Source organism: Bison bison, unplaced genomic scaffold (genome assembly GCF_000754665.1).
Source record: "Bison bison bison isolate TAMUID 2011002044 unplaced genomic scaffold, Bison_UMD1.0 scf7180017864139, whole genome shotgun sequence".
Lineage (NCBI taxonomy): Eukaryota > Metazoa > Chordata > Mammalia > Artiodactyla > Bovidae > Bison > Bison bison.
Genome location: NW_011494711.1, coordinates 6,580,968 through 6,600,596, shown reverse-complemented (window position 1 = coordinate 6,600,596; position 19,629 = coordinate 6,580,968). Strand labels below are relative to the sequence as shown.

The 19,629-nt window shown below is 38.0% G+C and overlaps 1 protein-coding gene across 16 annotated transcripts in view; it reads left to right on the top strand.

The window, feature by feature from the left end:
• Nucleotides 1-19,629, top strand: part of NEB (nebulin) — a 208,427-nt gene that overhangs the window by 37,444 nt on the left and 151,354 nt on the right. For all 16 annotated transcript variants that reach the window (XM_010839994.1, XM_010839993.1, XM_010839991.1 and 13 more), the window contains exons 28-39: nt 2,437-2,634; nt 4,607-4,714; nt 6,756-6,854; nt 7,639-7,743; nt 7,831-7,938; nt 9,708-10,019; nt 10,124-10,330; nt 12,378-12,482; nt 13,430-13,537; nt 15,394-15,705; nt 16,648-16,854; nt 18,667-18,771. In XM_010839994.1, the coding sequence (XP_010838296.1) occupies nt 2,437-2,634; nt 4,607-4,714; nt 6,756-6,854; nt 7,639-7,743; nt 7,831-7,938; nt 9,708-10,019; nt 10,124-10,330; nt 12,378-12,482; nt 13,430-13,537; nt 15,394-15,705; nt 16,648-16,854; nt 18,667-18,771 (1,974 nt within the window). The remainder of the gene's footprint in view (nt 1-2,436; nt 2,635-4,606; nt 4,715-6,755; nt 6,855-7,638; nt 7,744-7,830; nt 7,939-9,707; nt 10,020-10,123; nt 10,331-12,377; nt 12,483-13,429; nt 13,538-15,393; nt 15,706-16,647; nt 16,855-18,666; nt 18,772-19,629) is intronic.

The window sequence follows — 19,629 nt, the reverse complement described above, 5'->3', positions numbered from 1 at the left end:
ATCTTCATTTTCTGAATGTTGAGCTTTAAGCCAACTTTTTCACTCTCCACTTTCACTTTCATCAAGAGGCTTTTGGGTTCCTCTTCACTTTCTGCCATAAGGGTGGTGTCATCTGCATATCTGAGGTTATTGATATTTCTCCCGGCAATCTTGATTCCAGCTTGTGTTTCTTCCAGTCCAGCATTTCTCATGATGTACTCTGCATATAAGTTAAATAAACAGGGTGACAATATACAGCCTTGACGTACTCCTTTTCCTATTTGGAACCAGTTTGTTGTCCCTATTAGAATGCCTATCATCAAAAAGTCTAAAAATAACAAATATTGGCAAGCATATAGAGAAAAGAGAACTCTCCTACACTGTTGGTGGGAATGTAAATTGGTGCAGCCATTATGGAAAACAGTATGGAGTTTCCTTAGAAAACTAAAAGTGGAGCTACCACATCATCTAGCAGTCCCACTCCTGGGCTTATACCTAGAAAAGAGAAAGACTCTAGTTCAAAAAGATACATTCAGACCAATATTCGAAGCAGCCTTATTTACAATAGCTAAATATGGAAGCAACCTAAGTGTCCAACAAATGAATGGATAAACAAGATGTGGTATATGTATACTATTGAGTATCGCTCAGCCATAAATAAGAAGGAAATTCTGCCATTTGCAGCAGTGTAGTTGTACCTAGAGAATATTATGCTTGTAAAATAAGTCAGAGAAAGACAAATATTGTATGATATCACTTGAGTGTGGAATCTAGAAAATAAAATGAATGTACATAACAAAACAGATAGATATAGAAAACAAACTTGTAGTTACCCGTGGGAAGAGGGAGAGATGGGCAAGATAGGGGTAGAGGATTAAGAGATACAAACTGCTTATGTATAAAATAGATACACAATTAGGATATATTTTAGAGCACAGAATTATCACAGTTATAGCCATTATCTTGTAACTTTTCACAGAGTGTAATCTGTAAAACTACTGACTTACTCTGCTGTCCACCTGAGGCTAATATTGTAAATCAACTATACTTCAATTTACAAATATAGCCATTTGGATCTTTGACAGCCTTTTATATGTGCTGACAGGTGTGAGCTGGTTTGAATTTGAACGAGAGTTAGAACAACATAGTTGAGGGAATTCCCTGGTGATCTAGCGGTTAGGACTCTGCTTTCTCTGCCGGGGCATGAGTTTAATCCCTGGTCAGGGATCTAAGGTCATATAAGCTGCATGACCAAAACAGTTTAGTCAAAAGCACTTCCATACACCAACCGCTATTACAACATTGCTTTATCTGTTTATTTCTAATAAAGACAAACTATCTTTTTCAGTGTTCTTGCATGCCATCAGAAAGTGGCCATATTTTATCATCATAAACCAGGGCCTAGATTTTACAATTAAGAGATATATTTATTCTATGAAACTGACTACCCATGAAAGATTAAAAGGAAGATAACATTCCCTAGTAAAGCTAAAAGATCAGATTATTTGCAGAAGGAATTCCTACAGGAACTTTATAATGCACATCCATACTTGCTACCTTGGATCACTGTCTTAGTGCTTATGTGATTACAGGGAAATATAATGGGTTTAGAATTTTCCTAAGGGTACTGGGCCAGAATTTTTCTCTCTGTTAAGGTAATTGGTGAGCAAACATGATGAAGCTGGGCTTTGACCTAAGTAGCATCCTCTCCAACCATTCCAGAAAACCAGCCAATGAAAGTTCCTTCTGAGGCCCATAAACATCTGGTTTATGAGAACACTGTACATAAAGACCAAGGTTACTTTCATGGCTCAGTTTCATAAATTTTTCTCCTTTGAGGTCTTGTAGCTGCTGAAATCTGAAGCTTCTTTTAAATTGTAACCAAAATTAAACTTAGTATGAACAAAAACCTTTGGGGTTCTCAATGGAGCTTATTTATTGTCCAAACTAGAATAGTCAGGTTGAAAAATCAGTAACTATTCATTTAAAGATGACTTTAGAAAAGTCAAGTGTACAGCCCTATTTACGAAGTAGTCATTTTATACAATCAGAAGTATGAAGTGCTTGTCATATAATTTTTGATAATTTAAAAAATACTTCTTTAGTGGAAAACTCTTCAACGGTTATTACCTTGATAGAAATAATGCTTATTAGTGGTCCTTGAAAAACTGTATTCTAAAATAAAATAATAGCTGGCTGAAGCAGAAACTGTGGCCCATTCATAATGTCTGACAGTTCCTCTTTAACCTAAAAAAAGAGATTTGAGAAAATCTGACCATGTATGATTTGAGGGGGGAGGTGTTCAATAAGTGAAACATATCAAATTTTAAGAAAAAATCACTAACTAGATGTCTGGGTCTATATCTCTAACTTGTATTTATTGCTTAATAGAGATCTCTGCTTTTCTGCAAATCCGTTGAAGGTTTGTATTAATAATTGGTAATTTCCTGTTCACAGCATGAATATCGTAAAGACTATGAAAAGTCAAAAACTATCTACACAGCACCTCTCGACATGCTCCCACTCACTCACGCTAAGAAATCTCAGGCAATTGCCAGCGATGTGGACTATAAGCACCTCTTACACAATTATAGCTACCCGCCCGACAGCGTTAATGTGGACCTTGCCAAGAAGGCTTATGCACTGCAGAGCGATGTGAGTAACCAGATTTTCTCTATTCCTGCTATTTAAGGTAGAAACTGAGAAGGGTTTCTAAGCTTAGTGATGTTTTTGGCAATTCTCATAAGTGTCTGCACTGTCTTCTGTATGTAGCCAATATGTGATGAGAAAATGATCCTGGGGATTCTATGAGAGCACACTCTTCAGGGTTAGAAAGGCCTGGGGCTGGCAGGCACCCCATCACATTGCTTTTGGGAAACTGATCAAATTTGCTGAGTTTAGAGTCCTCCTTATAAAATTGGAATAATATAAAAGAATTGTTGTGATTATTTAAATGCATTCAAAATACTCTTAGCATGGTGCCAGGCCCTGGTGAATTCTCAATAAACATTTGCTAGTTTTATCATCACCATTAGCATAATTATCACATTCATCAGTCAGTAAATTTTGTATAGGTTGCTATCTTGTCTGAAAATAAAATGTATGATTTATCATATTACTTTTTATAATAGCTGGGTTTTTTCCTGCAGATCAAAACATCTTTAGGCAAATCGATTTGTCTGAGCTATACAACTGAACACCTTGTCCTAACAATTCAATTTTTTTTAGTGATAAATATGCATAACATAATGTTGGCCATATTTACCATTTTTAAGTGTACAGTTCAGCAGCAGTTAATAACACTGTTGTAAAATCAACCTCAGAACTTTTTCATCTTACAAGAATTAAATCTTATGTGCATTAAATAATTCCCATTTCCTCTTCTCCTCAGCCCCTGTCAACCACGCTTCTACTTTCTTTGATCTCACATCAATGGAATTATGTAGTGCTTGCCTTTTTCTGATTGGCTTATATCATTTAGCATGATGTCCTCAAGGTTCATTCATAGTGTGTGTGTCACAATTTCCTTCCTTTTTGAGGCTGAATAATGTTCCATTTTGCATGTATATATGGTATTTGATTTATCCATTCGTCTGCCAGTGAACATTTGGGTAGTTTCCACCTTTTGGCTATTGAGAATAATGCTACAGTGAACATGAGTGTGTGAATATCTTTAAGACCCGCTTTCAATCCTTTTGAGTATATATACACAGAAGTAGAATTTCTGGATGATAAAATAGTTCTATTTTTAATTTTTTGAGAAACTGCTATACTACTTTCTATATCAGCTATACAATTTTACATTCTCATGACTAAAAATTCTACTTTATGAATTATTATCCTTTTGTTTGTTTCATTTTTTTATGTTTCGTTCTCCCAAATAGATCAGTTTTCTCAAAGACAGGAACCAGTGGTTTCTTGATTTTTCATTCCACTTAGAAGGCCCCCACTGATCTAAATTTTGTATCTAGAGCATATGTTTTAGGTATCATTTATAGCCAGACAACAAGAGTTGGTTAAGAGTAGGTTATTATTTTAATAGCATCAAGTAACTGTTCCCCAGATAGGTTCAATTCCAAATGATAACTGCTCTCCATAAGCAAATTATTGAATACAACTATTTTAAAATGCATTGTTAGCTAATGGAGAAACCCTTTTAAGCTGACCATTACACATGAAGGCAATGTGTGTAAACACTTAATACAAATAATTACTATCAAGTCTTATCAGCAAATAAGCAAAATTATCCATCTTCAATATGGCCTTTAGTGACATAGAAACACAATACTAGTGTTCTAGAGAGCAAACAGATCTGATGATCAAAATATAGCAATTTCATTTGTTCTTTGAAATATAGTTTTGAATTTAGCATTTTCCAGATTGGAATTATAATTCCACATACTTGGGAAATAAGAATGAAGGAGAATATATGCCAACTAGAAAGAACAGTGAAAACCTAAGGACTGTTAAAAATCTCTCCCCAAGGAAATGTTTAAAATAACTTCAATGCATGGAGATGGAATCTGGTCAGAAATCTTACAAGCATTTTGGGGGGGAAAATGTTAATGATTTTACAAATAAGGATGGCTCTGAATAAAGAAGTGTAACCTTTTTCTCGGTGTTCTAGGTTGAATACAAAGCTGACTACAACAGCTGGATGAAGGGTTGTGGCTGGATGCCTTTTGGGTCCTTAGAAATGGAAAAGGCAAAGCGAGCGTCAGACATTCTGAATGAGGTACAGCCGTCAACACTCTGTGTGTCACAGAGACAGAGTTGCAAATGTGTCGTGTTAAAACCCCCAAACCATGGGAAGGGCCTCCTTTACCACTTCATTTTCTGGTATTATTGCTACAGGAAGAAACCAAATTATCACGTGTATTCATTATCTCAGTAGATAATTGTACCCCTTCACATCACCAAAGTCATTTATGTTAACCATTTATGGCAGAAATATCTTCAACAACTTTATTGAGGTATAGTTTGCATACCACAGAATTTACATATTTTAAGTATACGCTTTGACAAGTTTTATTAAATCCATACAGTTTATAGCCATCCCCACAACCGAATTTTTTTTTTTTTGAATGGTAAACACATCTTTATTTTTCAGAAGCAAGCTAGTAAATGAGTAATACACTTTGAAATACATAAAGCAGGAGTGAAATCATCATGGTCAAGGGAGGCTGGACTGGAAGTTTGGTTAGGTCACTGGATGTATCAAGAGATCAGCTCAAGGCTGCTTCAATTTTGGCTTTGGGTTTCATGAGATTCCCCCTACTAGTTAGGAATTGTTTTAGCAGCAGGAAAAAGAATATTTGAAATTATGGAGGCTACTCACATACTTTGCCTTCAAAATAGCTAGGAGGGAGTTGGTTGCTGGCATATATTCAGTGATGTCAGACCCACAATTGAATTTTAAGATGCTAAATTTTTTCCCCAAAAATTCCCACACCCATTTTCAACCCCAGACAATTACAGATCTTATTTCCATCTCTATAATTTTCTTTTCCAGAAATATCTTTTGAATCAGGATTCTTTCACTTAGCGTAATGTTTTTGAGGTTCATCCATATTTCTACATGTGTCCAAAATATGTTTCTTTTTATTAGTAGTATTCCTTTGTATGGCTATATCACATTTTGGTTGTCCAACTGGGCATACACATATTTTTCCCCCAAAATATGGTGATTGTAAATTGTGCATATAATGACAATTATAGAGACACTTTTCTTTGAAGTATTATTGTTCCCTGTGCTATATTCCTGATGACTTTGAAGTAGTGTATATATTGTTATTCAGTCTAAAAAGAAACAGTGGTGATCCTGGGGTTCTTAAAGCAGTCGCTTCTTTGACAACAGCTGAACACTGCCACTGCTGTAAGGTTTATCTGTCATCCAGGAAATTAGACCACACGGAGCAGGATCAGAGGTGCTAAGTGAGGGTTGTCTTCCACACCCAGGTTTTTGTTCTTGTTTTGTACTGCTGTTTGTTTATTTTGGGTAGAAACTCCTTTATCTACTCAAGAGAGATCATTCAGAAGGAGCTCTTCTGGGTTGGTGGTTTTCAGAAATTTGAAGTGGAAAGAGGGGATGCTTCTATATACACAGAGAGGGATTATAATATGCATGAAGAAAGAGAACTAGGAAAAGAATATAGGAATGAGGGTGGCTGATGTTGATAGCTCCCAATTGAGACACCTTCCCACTGTCCCCTCTCCTGTGTCTCTTTAGCACTTTGGTGATAATTTATGTATTAACCACATTAAGGCTTGCAAAGTGAAAGTCCTCCCTTCTTTGTTCATAAACCAGAGCTGTTGCCCTAGTTCCTCAACTGGAAAACTTTAGTTGCTGATGGAGTGACAGGGATAATGGCACCCCTGAGAGCTTCTAAGTGTCATGCAAAACTACTCCACTTGTCCTTGCCTCTTTTCTGTTAATCCTTTAGAAAGCTCTGTGAGGTTTCAGGATTCTACTGAGCTGACAGTGCCTTCTTTCATATCATAAACAAGAAATTAAGAGAGTGAAGTCGGTTCCTGAAAGTTGTATTGGTCTGTACTCTCCCCAAACAATTGAAAATTAAAACGATCTCTTTAAATGCTGGCTTTTGTACTGTATTCATTCCCCCTGCACCCACCCAAGCCAACAAAAAATCTAGTATTTTTACATTTTAAAAATCAGGAAAAATTCTTGTCCCTACAAAATGAATTTGTAAGATTTTGATACATATTAGCCTTTGGTGAAAGTAATATTCTTTTTCTCTTTTTAATTCATCAAACAGAAAAAATATCGCCAACATCCAGATACTCTGAAGTTTACTTCAATTGAAGATGCTCCAATTATAGTACAATCTAAGATTAACCAAGCCCAGAGGAGTGATGTAAGTGCTAATTCTCTCTGTATTTAAATGTTAACTAATACAAATATATGTGTATTCCAAATGTAATGATCACTGTACTTACCACACAATCTAAAGAGACTCGAGTATGTGAGCAACAGTATAATTCCTCAGCTCTTCATTAATAAAATCACACCCTATTTATATCTTTAGAAGATTATGTATTTTGTGCTGACAATTTTTTTTAGCACAATTATACGGTGCTTTACAAGGACAAGGTAAGAGGGACTTCTTTGATAACCAGAAACACAAACTTATATCTAGGAAAGATTAGGAAAGCGAATGTAGATATTACATCATATGAAGGAGTTACTATTTTAAGTCAGAGTTAACACAAAAATCATGCTTAGTAAAAACTATCCCTAAGTTCCGTTAGTCACTCACTGCTCACAAAGTATAATATAGGGAGTTTGTGAATCCTACCCTATTATCTTTTTCTATGCTCAAAAAAGTGTCTGGAGGTTAACTTTGTCATTGGGTCACCTCCCTGGGCTCCTAGGTAGGTGCCCCACCTCAATCTGGAGTTTCTTAGCTCATACCAAGGGACTTTTGCCAAGGCTAAACTGGCACTAAGATCAGACCCTGTGCAATGGCATAGGAGACCTTAAATGCCTACAGATATTTTCAAGTGAATATGGAGATGGCTCTGAGTGTGTGTTTCATAAAAAACTCCTCTATGCAGTGTGATCTGCTCAGAAATTTTCCTGTGCCATTAAATACTTTCCTGTACTTTATTCATTTGTTTATGCTTTTTATTCCCTTTCAGGTTGCCTACAAAGCCAAAGGAGAGGAAGTTATTCACAAGTACAGTCTGCCAGCGGACCTGCCCCAGTTCATTCAGGCTAAAGTCAATGCCTACAATATCAGCGAGGTGTGCACGAGGGTTCAGTTGCTCACGGAGGGTTAAGCCTTTTCTGCATGTGGTCTGAGTTATCTTCAAATGACATTTTTCTTGCAGAATTTGTACAAAGCAGACTTGAAAGATTTGAGCAAGAAGGGATACGACCTGAGAATTGATGCGATTCCCATCAAAGCTGCCAAAGCAGCCAGGCAGGCAGCAAGTGATGTAAGTCCAGCTGGTGGTCTCCTGTGTGTAACCAGAAAATGTGGGCTGGTGGGCTTGTTACCCAAGTCACCACGTCTGGTGTCCCTGACTTGGAGCAAGCCAGGCTGAAACAATTCAGGAAGGAAAATTCTCTAAACAGATCTGAATTTTCTTGGGGGTAAGGATTTGTATAACCTTGAGTGATCTGTTCTAATCAAGCCCCCTAATTTTAAATTCTCTTCTATAATTCTGCACAAATTCATGTCATTCTTCTGATAGATATAAAGAAGTTACTTGCTATTTACATCATCATAACCTCCTGATGGTAAACTTTTATCTCAAAACTTGCTTAATTTCTATGAATTCTCTCTTTCCCATACCTCTTTTTACTTCTTTGCTTCTACAGACTGATGAATGGACTTCCAGTGCCAGAGCCCCTAATAGTCAGTCATTAGGTTTCATTAAAGTTAAGACTTGTTTTTCTTTTCTTATCTTACTTCAATCCAGATGGGAATTGAAGTCACTTCCTCTTTGAGATGTAAATAAAATGGCCTCAAGGCCTTTCCTGCTGCCCTGCCGGAAGTGGGATGCCTTCCCCACCATTGCTGCTTTGCCTGAGGCTTTACCTTTTCTGACCACCTCAGGCTCCTGATTTGCACAGGATGGTTTTGCTCTGGCTCAGCTGGGCTCTCCTTCCTTGGACTTATTCTTTCTCCTCTGCATGATCCAGAGATGGAACACAGCTGCTGCTGCTTAGTATCCTTCCAAATCCCAAGTACAACTTGACTGACTGACTGATGTGAAGTTAACACTGCCCCAATGTAAATACACTAAGATTGAATGATGGAAGTCCATGTCCTAAAAGCCCTGCTCCAGGATGTCTCACTGATCTCCTTTCTCTGTGGTGTTCCCTTCCAGGCACCCCATCCCAACATTCACACAAACTTTCCTTCATGTCTCTGCTTCTCAGCTTCCTGGGCTTCTTCCCAGGTCTCCTTAAGGAAGCTCAGTTCTCTCCACTTTATTATTCAGAGCCAATTAGTGTTGCACACTACTTGTTCTGGGTCTTCTTTTGAATATCCAAAGACTCATTAAAATTGTACTCAGATCAGATCAGATCAGTCCCTCAGTCGTGTCCGACTCTTTGCAACCCCATGAATTGCAGCACGCCAGGCCTCCCTGTCCATCACCAACTCCTGGAGTTCACTCAGACTCACGTCCATTGAGTCAGTGATGCCATCCAGCCATCTCATCCTCTGTCGTCCTCTTCTCCTCTTGCCCCCAATCCCTCCCAGCATCAGAGTCTTTTCCAATGAGTCAACTCTTCGCATGAGGTGGCCTATTACTAGTAAAATTCTTCTACTACTGCTCCTAAAATAGCCAGGTATTTGGTTTTAGAAGCATAGTATAATTGGTGGAAATTGTGAAATATTTGGGCTTCCCTGGTGGTTCAGACAGTATAAGCCACCAGAGGAGTCCAAATATTTAAATTTTCATTTGTCTCTATCACTGTCGAAGTAGAAAAGAATTTGTTTTACTTTGTCACTGATGTGGATTATAGTAACACCCCCACCCCAACCTCTCTTGAGTGGCAGAAGCAACTACAGGCAACCAAATGGACTCTAACATTTTAATTTTACCAGGCTACATTGCAAATATATACAGGCCAATATCAAATTGTTTAGTTATGAAAATAATTTCTGGGGAGCTCAGTTGCTTCAAATCACGGTCTCAATTGTTCAGTAAAATCTTCCTAACTTAAAAAATATACCCACCTTTTTTTCCAATAGGTCCAATACAAAAAAGATTATGAAAAAGCCAAAGGGAAAATGGTTGGCTTCCAAAGTCTCCAAGATGATCCTAAACTGGTTCATTATATGAACGTGGCCAAAATACAGTCAGATCGGGAGTATAAAAAAGCCTATGAGAAGACAAAGACCAGACACAACACGCCCCATGATATGGTCAACATTGTGGCAGCTAAGAAAGCTCAAGATGTTGCCAGCAATGTCAACTATAAGCATTCACTCCATCACTACACCTACCTGCCTGATGCCATGGACCTGGAGTTGTCTAAAAACATGATGCACATACGGAGTGATGTAAGTGATGTTTATTCCATGAGACAGTCTCCCTCTAAGGTGGCAGCCTTGTGAGAGAACCCACTGCCTGGGGCACTCACTCCTCTCTTCCCCTTTTGCTGTAGAATGTCTATAAGGAAGACTACAACAACTGGATGAAAGGCATAGGCTGGATACCCATTGGCAGTCTGGAGGTAGAAAAAGTTAAAAAAGCAGGTGATGCCCTGAATGAAAAGAAGTACAGGCAACATCCAGATACCCTCAAATTTACCAGCATCGTGGACTCCCCAGTTATGGTCCAGGCAAAACAGAACACACAGCAAGTCAGTGATGTGAGTACAACAAAACCGAGCATGCAAGAGGATGGAGGGGCTTTAAAAAATCAGCTGGCCATTTTTATTCCCTGGACAAATTTGAAAATTTTATTCTGTTCCTTTTAGAATTATTATTTTATTTAAAAATAATAATTATAATTATTTTTACTTTGGATACTAACATTTTCTATTTTGCTTTTTTCCTTTTTTTTTTTTAAAACATCTTCCATTTTTAACTGCCTTGAAATTCTGTTATTGAATAAATTTGACATAGTACAAAACATTCTATTCTTAAATCCCCACATCTTATTGTGGCAAATTCATCATAGTCCATTCTATATAAAGATTTCTGTATTTGCTTTTCCTATGTAAAATATTAATACAGTGAAATAATACACGAGTAGTTGATTTTGCACCTCAGAAATCATCATACACAATTACTAGACTTTACTTATGTCTTGGCGGAGATTAGTAAATTGTTTGCCTGCCTGTCCATGAACAATGTATATGCTCTGGCTAAAGATAGATCTAAAGGAAATTTTGGTGTATGGAAGAGTAATAAAGGGACATCAAAAGCACTCACTCAGTAATTCAATGAATGAATGTTTTTGAATACTTTGCACTGTATTATGTGCTGATGATACAAAGATGGATGAGAATGAGTAGGATGTAGGATAAAACAAATACAGGACAAGAGTATAAGACAGAAGCATGGATAGAAACAGCATCACCATATAGACATGTTACAGGAGAGGCAGTGCTAAGTAGGTACAAGGGGAGAGAGCAACTCCTTGCCAGAGCCTCTCTGGCAAATAAGAAATGCCACTTTCCTGACAAAATGAAAAACATGACTGTCAAGAACTAGTGAATGGAAGGACAGTGAAGGATGAAGAATCCAGGATTATAACCAATTATTGAAGGTCTTGCATGCTAATTTATAGTCTGGACTTCAGTGGGTAGGTAACAAGAAGTTCTGAAGATGTTTAATCCATGGAGTTCTATAATGAGATCTGTGTTTTAAAAGTAATTGGCAAAAATTGCCGAGGTTATATTGGAGAAGGGAAGGATTGGAGGCAAGGAGATGAATTAGAAAGCTGCTACAGAAATTCAACAGAAGCCTTATTTGGGCTTAACTCAGGCAATAGCTTTGGGAAAGGAAATGTTTAGAGGGTGAAATTAATGGGATTCTCAGAATGAGTAGAGATGGTTTCTGAAGGCAGTGAGGAAGAAGTGAAGATAGCTCTTAGATTCCTGCAAGGAATTATTTTGTATTTGGGTGAGGATTCATTTAGATATTAGTCATTTCAGATTTTACTTCTGATACATGTACACCAGTTTCCATATGGTATTCCACGCTAAAGAAGTGGAGGTATATACAATAAATGATAATCAAGAGATGAAAAATCTTCTTGAGATTCTGATTCTGTTTTAGTTTTAGAAAGTAAGCAATTTTTTTTAATTATCAAGAGGAGGACACAGTACGATTCCTACGCCACACATTTTGATGTCTTTCAGACATCTTTAAAATGACAAAATAGGGCAAATTTGAAGTGGTAAGTTTTTGCATATGCTAGATTTATATGTAAGCACCTTTACATTATGAGAAAATTATTATGTGCCTTACTGGTATGATTTATAATAGAAAGTTTTTTAGCAATATTGACTCATTCTAGCTAACTTTTTCTAAGAATAAAAAACAAACGAACAAAACACAAGACTGTAAGAACTACTAACTCTACTAACAAAAAAATGACTTTTTTCTGGCTTTAGTGAATTGTTTTATCCATGTTATGATTTCACATTTGAACTCATTTTTTATTCATTTCTGTCAAGCAAAGATTTCAATTTTCTTGGGATTTTTTTCTCTCCAATACAGAGGCTGTTGTGTTTTCCTTAAGATATCAAGATCTTGAGTTTCTTAAAATAGGAAGATGCCTTTGATCATTTTAAACAATAGAAATAGTGGGAGATTATGCCAAGAAAAACTCCTTTAAGCATGTGATTAATATATTTTCTTTTTTGTACCATCCATAATGCATTTTATTTTTGTGACTATGTGTTGCAGATCTTATACAAAGCTAAAGGAGAAGATGTGAAACATAAATATACGATGAGTCCTGATCTTCCTCAATTTCTTCAGGCCAAGTGCAATGCTTACAATTTAAGTGATGTAAGTATGGTTTGTGATGGGGTGTGAAATCCAGACCTGATAATAAAATAACAGAGTTTTAGAGTATGACAAGGCCTTGACAATTTAGGTCAATTTTCTCTATAACCCTGTTAGATCATACCTCATAATGATTGTTCTGAACTTCCTGAGTCGGCCTTTTCAAGTGTGGTGGTGGTGGTGGTGGTTTAGTCGCTAAGTAGTGTCCAACTCTTGCGACCCCATGGACTATAGCCCACCAGGCTCCTCTGTCCATGGGATTTTCCAGGCCAGAATACTAGAGTGGATTGCCATTTCTTTCTCCAGGGAATCTTCCCCACTCAGGGATTGAACCAGTGTCTCCTGAATTGTGGGCGAATTCTTTACTCCTGAGCCAGTGTGTACTAGGACAACTCTTAGGGGATACCCTTTTTCTTTGTTTAGACCTCAACCCCTATTCCTCTCATTTTCCTAGTTTTGCACATGGAGGAATTTTTTAATCCTCCAGAAAAATAAGGATAAATGATTTTTTTTTTTAACCAATAACCCTAAAATTTTTCAAGCTAACTACAGGTCTTCCTAGGATCTTTCTTTCATAAGATGGAACAATTTCATTTTCTCCAGTTGGTCCTTACATACTGTGGTTTCTAGAACCTTGATTACTCTCCTCTGGATCCATTCCGGTTTCTCAGTATCCCTCTTCAATATGTCCCTAAACCAGATTTGGGTGAATAATTAGTACGGAGTCTAATAATTTTATACTGTATAAAGTAGGACATTTTGCTAAAGTGACTTTTTTTTAATTGAAATATAGTTGATTTACCATTAGTGTGACTTCTCAAAACAGTGTGTGCTATAGGAGATTCTTCTAGCTTCTCTCTGGGAAAGAACAAAACAATCCCAGCTGTTGAGGAATCACTGTGGCTAATTACTCCACAGCATGCTGACATCTTGTTCCTTTTCCATCCCAGGTGTGTTATAAACGGGACTGGCATGATTTAATAGCCAAGGGCACCAATGTGCTGGGTGATGCTATCCCCATCACTGCAGCCAAGGCATCGAGAAACATTGCCAGTGACGTGAGTAAAAACTCTGGGTGAAATCTTGGTGGATTGCATTTTTTAAAGATAATTAAATGGGTGCTTGTTAAAGTGATACCACATTGAAAACAATATGTTGAATTAATGACATTGAAATTCTCCACAAATACTGCTTTGAAAACCTGTCACTTTTTCAATAATTTGTGATTCTTTTCAGTTGACCCCACTTGGTACAGCTGTCATAAATCTGAAAGCAGCTTTCTCCTCTGATTCATAGCCCAAATTACTTTCCTTGACACATTTCCCTCACAGCTCTCATTTGTTTTCAAGGAGAACACCCTGACAAGACACTAACATATTAAATTCAGATGACTGTCTGCATTATAACTGTATTAAGAAGGTTGAGAAGATGTTAGATAAAATGGATAGATTTTATAAACCAAATGTAAAAAGCCCACTTTTCTAGAATATAATTTTGATTTATTTCATCTATAGTAGAATTGATATCCATTTCATCTGTAATAGAAAAAAAAATACACTTCTTCCTATCATTGAAAAACAAAATTTTCCAAAAGCATGCACACCCATAGATTTCACTGTCATGCCATGTTCCAGTGGCTACAGTTTCTTTTTTAACTTTTTATTTTGTATTGTGGTATAGCCGATTAACACACAATGTTGTGATAGTTTCAGGTCAACAGTAAAGGGACTCAGCCATACATATACATGTATCTATTCTCCCCCAAACTTCAAAGAGGCTACAATTTTGGTTTGAGACAAGAAAAGAAAGGAGCCACATATACAGAACATGTAGAAGATAGGGTATAAGAATTCTACAGCCTTCCAGCTAGGGCTGGTACTGAAAATGTGTTCCTCAAAGGTTTGCCCATCACTATGAAATCTAGCTTAAGGAGAAGTGAAAGTCTAAAATATGACATTATCATTTCTCTTTTTAGCCCTTACATAGAACTTTTTCTAATATGTCTAGAAATCACTGGATAATCCTTTTGCCTGCTAGACTGTTGTTTATAAATCAGTGCTTAAATGGCAGGAGCAGAGCATCTTCAGAGTTTGGGTAGATTTGAATTCTCATACATAAAAATTGAGGGTTTGATCTATTACCTGGAGTATAACTTAATCTATACCCCATTGCCAACTTTAGCTGTGAGAGACCTCGGACAGCAGAGCTTTTGCAGTTAGGTTTTTACTGACGGGGAAGGGCTCAGTGGTTTCTCCTGTATTCTTCAGTTCCTCAATTCATCTGCAGTGCTTCAGCAGTGAGCTTGGAGAGTAGCTGCTGAGAAGTGGGGTTGGCTGAAAGCCCAGCTACTTACCTGCCTATGCGGCACCCAAGTTGATGGCCACTTAAAAGAAGAGGGTTTTTTGTAAACCATGAGTATAACCATCTTTCATGTAGAGTTCTTTAGAGTTTCTTCTGCACCTGTTGTATACATATCACTGGGCCAATCAGAATAGAAAACAAAAGTATTTCTAGTATTCTGTGATGTGAACTAACATGTTGGATTAGGAAAATTCACATCCTTGGAAAACCAGGAGAGATTGGTCTTATATTTTGGAATGTGTCATGTTTATATTAAGTATGAAAACTCAGTGGGCTTTATATAAAGTTCAACATGCAAATCATCTATAGAATTCATAACAAAGAAAAACTGGTCCTGAATTTATCATGACACTCATTTATAACCTAGCACTGCTGGAAATAAATGCTTTCACTCTAAACTTTCTCAGGTTGGAGGGTGTTGGGTGGAGGTTGTTAGAATGCATTTCTTGTGTAGTCTTTCAGAAAGTGATAATATTCTTTGTGTGTGAATATACTTGCTGCACCCAATGTTCCCAGTGCTTAGGACTCTGCTAACCAAATTCTTCCTCTGCAGTATAAATACAAGGAAGCTTACGAGAAGGCAAAGGGAAAGCAAGTAGGTTTTAGAAGCCTCCAGGATGATCCCAAGCTGGTTCATTATATGAATGTGGCAAAGTTACAGTCTGATCGTGAATACAAGAAGAACTATGAAAACACCAAGACCAGCTACCATACCCCTGGGGACATGGTTAGCATCACTGCTGCAAAGATGGCCCAGGATGTTGCCACCAACGTCAACTACAAGCAGCCGATACATCATTACACATACCTACCTGATGCTCTGAGTCTTGAGCATATCAGGAATGTGAATCAAATTCAGAGTGATGTGAGTATGTATAGTATAGCAGACCTAGAGATGTTCGTAATAAATGGGCGATCATTTCTTCCTATTTTAGTTAGACTTTGCAATACAATAAGATATTTGAAAAATGCACTTTAAAATACACAATCATTGAAACAGTAAGAAAGGCGTGATAGGCAAGCTGTGTTTTACTAGCTTTCTGTGTTCTCATCACAATCATTGATATCTTTATTAACTTATGGATCAAATATAGCACCATATTCTAATAAGTGTGGAAGCCACCTTGGTTCTCAACAAGAGGGAATGGTTGCTCCTGGTGGGCCTGCTTCAATGGTGATATGTACTTTCTGACTTCAAGAAAGTTTTTTTGTTTGTTTTAACTCAAAGTCACACTCTCATATATGTGTCTCTATATAGCGAGTCATCTGTAAGTGAACCAGGAAGGTTTTGTGATCGCAGCATGACTCATGGAGAGCTATATGAGGAAGGTGTTTAATATTCAGGGCATTTACTGCTGCAGGAGCCAGGTTTTTGTGAAAATTGTCCTTGGTAAAAGGAAGAAATGGTGTTCATTTATTGTTGCTCAATGAGAATGTCTCTCACACTGAGATAGAGGGGCCTAGGTGAACAGTGTGGGTGAAATGCAAAAGTTGTGGAGTTTTCAGTGAAATCAAAGGGAAAGCCCAATTTATGGTCAAAAGAGGCACATTTTTTAAGCAGTACCTATGGAAATATGTGTCCTGGATTCCCTCTTGGAATGTATAATGCACGCTTATGACAGAGCTGCTTTTTCTTATGATCAAATTCTGAGTAAGAAGCTCTGTGGCAGACAGCCAAGAGAGCCACTGCAGAAACAAGCATGCTGACAGGCTGCTCTTCCTTCCCCCTGGATAGAATTGCAGATTTCCGGAACGTCCCTTGAGTGTGCTCTAGGATATCTTCTCATCTGAGATTACTCTCTTACAGAATGTATATAAAGATGAGTACAACCACTTCTTCAAGGGCATGGGATGGATACCAATTGGTTCTCTGGAGGTTGAGAAGGTCAAAAAAGCAGGCGATGCATTAAATGAGAAAAAGTACAGACAGCACCCAGATACCATCAAGTTCACAAGTGTGCCTGATTCCATGGGCATGGTTTTGGCTCAGCACAACACAAAGCAGCTGAGTGATGTAAGTGGTTTCCCCTCAAATGGTTTTGTCTGTGAATAACCCCATGACCAGCTACTCCACCGTCCTTCTTAACTCAATCCGTGAGCGTGCATCTGTGTTAGTAAATCAGCTGCTTTCAGAGCTATATTCAAAGGGTTTTACCTTTGAAGCAACTTGAGACTTCAAGAAGAACAGGGAGGAGAGAAGGAAGATGTTCCAAGTTTGCTTTATTTTCCAAATGTGGAGAGTCTGTGTTGTTCATAAGCAGAGCCCAGATTATTGATGTGAAAAGAAATTATCACTATTATCATCTGTGACCTTGTCTGAATTGCAAACCCGAGATATTTATTGCTCTGAGTTGCAAGAGTTCTACCTAGGTAAATGAGAAGAAGGCTAATTAATATCTTAATCTTTTTGCCAAAAAAAAAAAAAAAAAAGAAAACTATAGCCTGATATTCTGAGAGGCCTCTAGGGAGGGGTGAAGTAGTTTACTTTCAGAGTCATCTGGAGTTTCCTTTCTAAGCTATCTGGACCCTTTTTCTTAGTCAGAGGCTAATAACAATGCTGTGTTTCACCTCATTTGATAAGTTCAGAGTCATGTTATGATACCTCCACCAGAAAGAGAGTGGTAAGTAGAAAACAAAGGAGGGAAGAAATTATGTGTGTTTGGTCCCAGATATTTGAAGACGGGAAATACATTCTTTGGCTCGGATTTGAGGGTTAACTGTGGATTTTATTTCTCAGACCAGTTCCATATTACCACAGATGTTTCAAGATTAATTCAATTTTAGTGGCACTAAAGGGTGTAGATTCTTGCAACTTCTCTTGTACTGACAAAGTGTCATTTTTCCCTGTGTTTTTCCTGTTAGCTAGGAAAACCCTACACTCAGTTTATGAACTCCCTGTCCCAATAAATGCCATCAAATCTCCTTAGTTACTCAAGCTTGAAACCTGGCAGTCACCGCTGACGCCTCGCTGTGTGAACCACGCGTCCAGTGCATCTGCTGGGTTCCCGCCCCACTCTCTCAGCCATCCTGTTGCAGCACTTCCGTCTTTCAGGGCCACCAACCCTAGTTCTAGTCCCCATCTGTCTCATGTGGACAACTACAGTAATCCATTATCTGGACTCCCTGCCTGAAGTCCCACGTGACAACCAAAAAGACTATCTTAAAACGTGAATCATGTCCTTCTCATACTTAAAGCCTGTTAGTAACTTCTCCTTGAACTCAAAATCTAAACTTGTTAACTTGGTTGAAATGAAAAGGCCCTCAGCTCTGTGGCCCTGCCCTCCTCCTGTCTAATCCTTCTGGGACCCCCTCAGAGCCCTCTGTGACCTTCAGTCCCTCAAGCTGGCTGTGCCTTTCCAGACCCCGGACTCTGAATGCTCCTCTTCTGCCCAGACCCTTCCCCTTTCTTCATGTTTGAGTATCAGTGGTACCTTTCTAGAGAGCCTTTGATGTCCCCTTTTGTTTCTTTCCTGAAGTTATTTTATTTACACCACAAATTCTAGCTCCATCTTGCAGTTTGTTTTTTCTGTTTCCTCTCCAGGACTATAAACTCCAAGGTCAGCTTTTATTTATTTATTAAATAAACTTGAACACTTTAAACCAGGACCTACCACACTGCCAATTGCCCCACACCATTGTGCAATAAATATTGGTGGAATGAGTGAATGAATATGTCTGTCAACACTCTCTCTGCATGATAGAGTAGCTAACTGCCTTGTAAATGGAAAAACACAAATGATAGTCTTCCTTTTTAAAAGAACATGTCCTAGATGAAACTTACATTATGTTAGCTAATACAGTTTGCATGCTGCCTCCTTGTTTTTAGTTGAACTACAAGGTGGAGGGAGAGAAAGTGAAGCACAAGTACACTATGGACCCCGATGTGCCCCAGTTTATTCAAGCCAAGGTCAATGCCTACAACATGAGTGATGTGAGTATTTGGCTGGGTGCCTGTCTTAGTATTGCATCAGGGGCCTCCCCTTTCCAGCTCTGTGTAATTCCAGCACTGAGAATTTTAGAGGAAGCCAACTGAGTGTGGGCCCTTGAGTCTGTTGGAGAAGGTCATTGACAGGACAAGACTATCGGGTGATCCTGGAGCTGGACCTGGGCAATTGGAGGCTCCTTATCCCACTCCTATCCCACAGTGGGAGCCATTTTCAAGGACGCGGCCTTGAGAGACCAATGTGTGGTTGAGACCACTCGGGACTGAATCTAGTTGAGGCCTAAATAAACTAGTATGGCTCTGGTGGGCAGTTGCAAAGATTTGTTTGTCTTGTGACTGCCCAAAAACACTCACTAAGTTCCCTTGTTTATTAAACCTGTCACCTACCAAGCTGGAGAGTTTAGCCTGTTTCTTAAGTTTCTCCTTGCCCTCCCTGTATGGGGACAAATTTGCAAATCAATAGACTACAGATTGGATTCTTATCATAGAATATGAGGCTAGAGGTAGCATTCATTTCACTTAACGCAGACTTTTCCCAACTGTGGGCCATGATTCATTAGCTGTTAAATCAATCTAGTAGTCTGTGTTCCATTTTTTAAAAAGTGAAAGAAATTGGGACAAACAGATTGGAAAATCAGGAGTGCACAATCTGTAGTAATTGTAAGTATTGCTATCTCTGACTTTTGGCTATTTGTTAAACTTCTAAAAATGCTCACCACAATTTTCTTTAGAAAGTCTTTTTTTGTATGTGACTAGCATCTCTCTTGGATACTTAATTAGTGGTGATGTTTAAATGTACTATTATGAATTATTTCATTTTGCTTTTAAATCAAATTGGTAAATTCT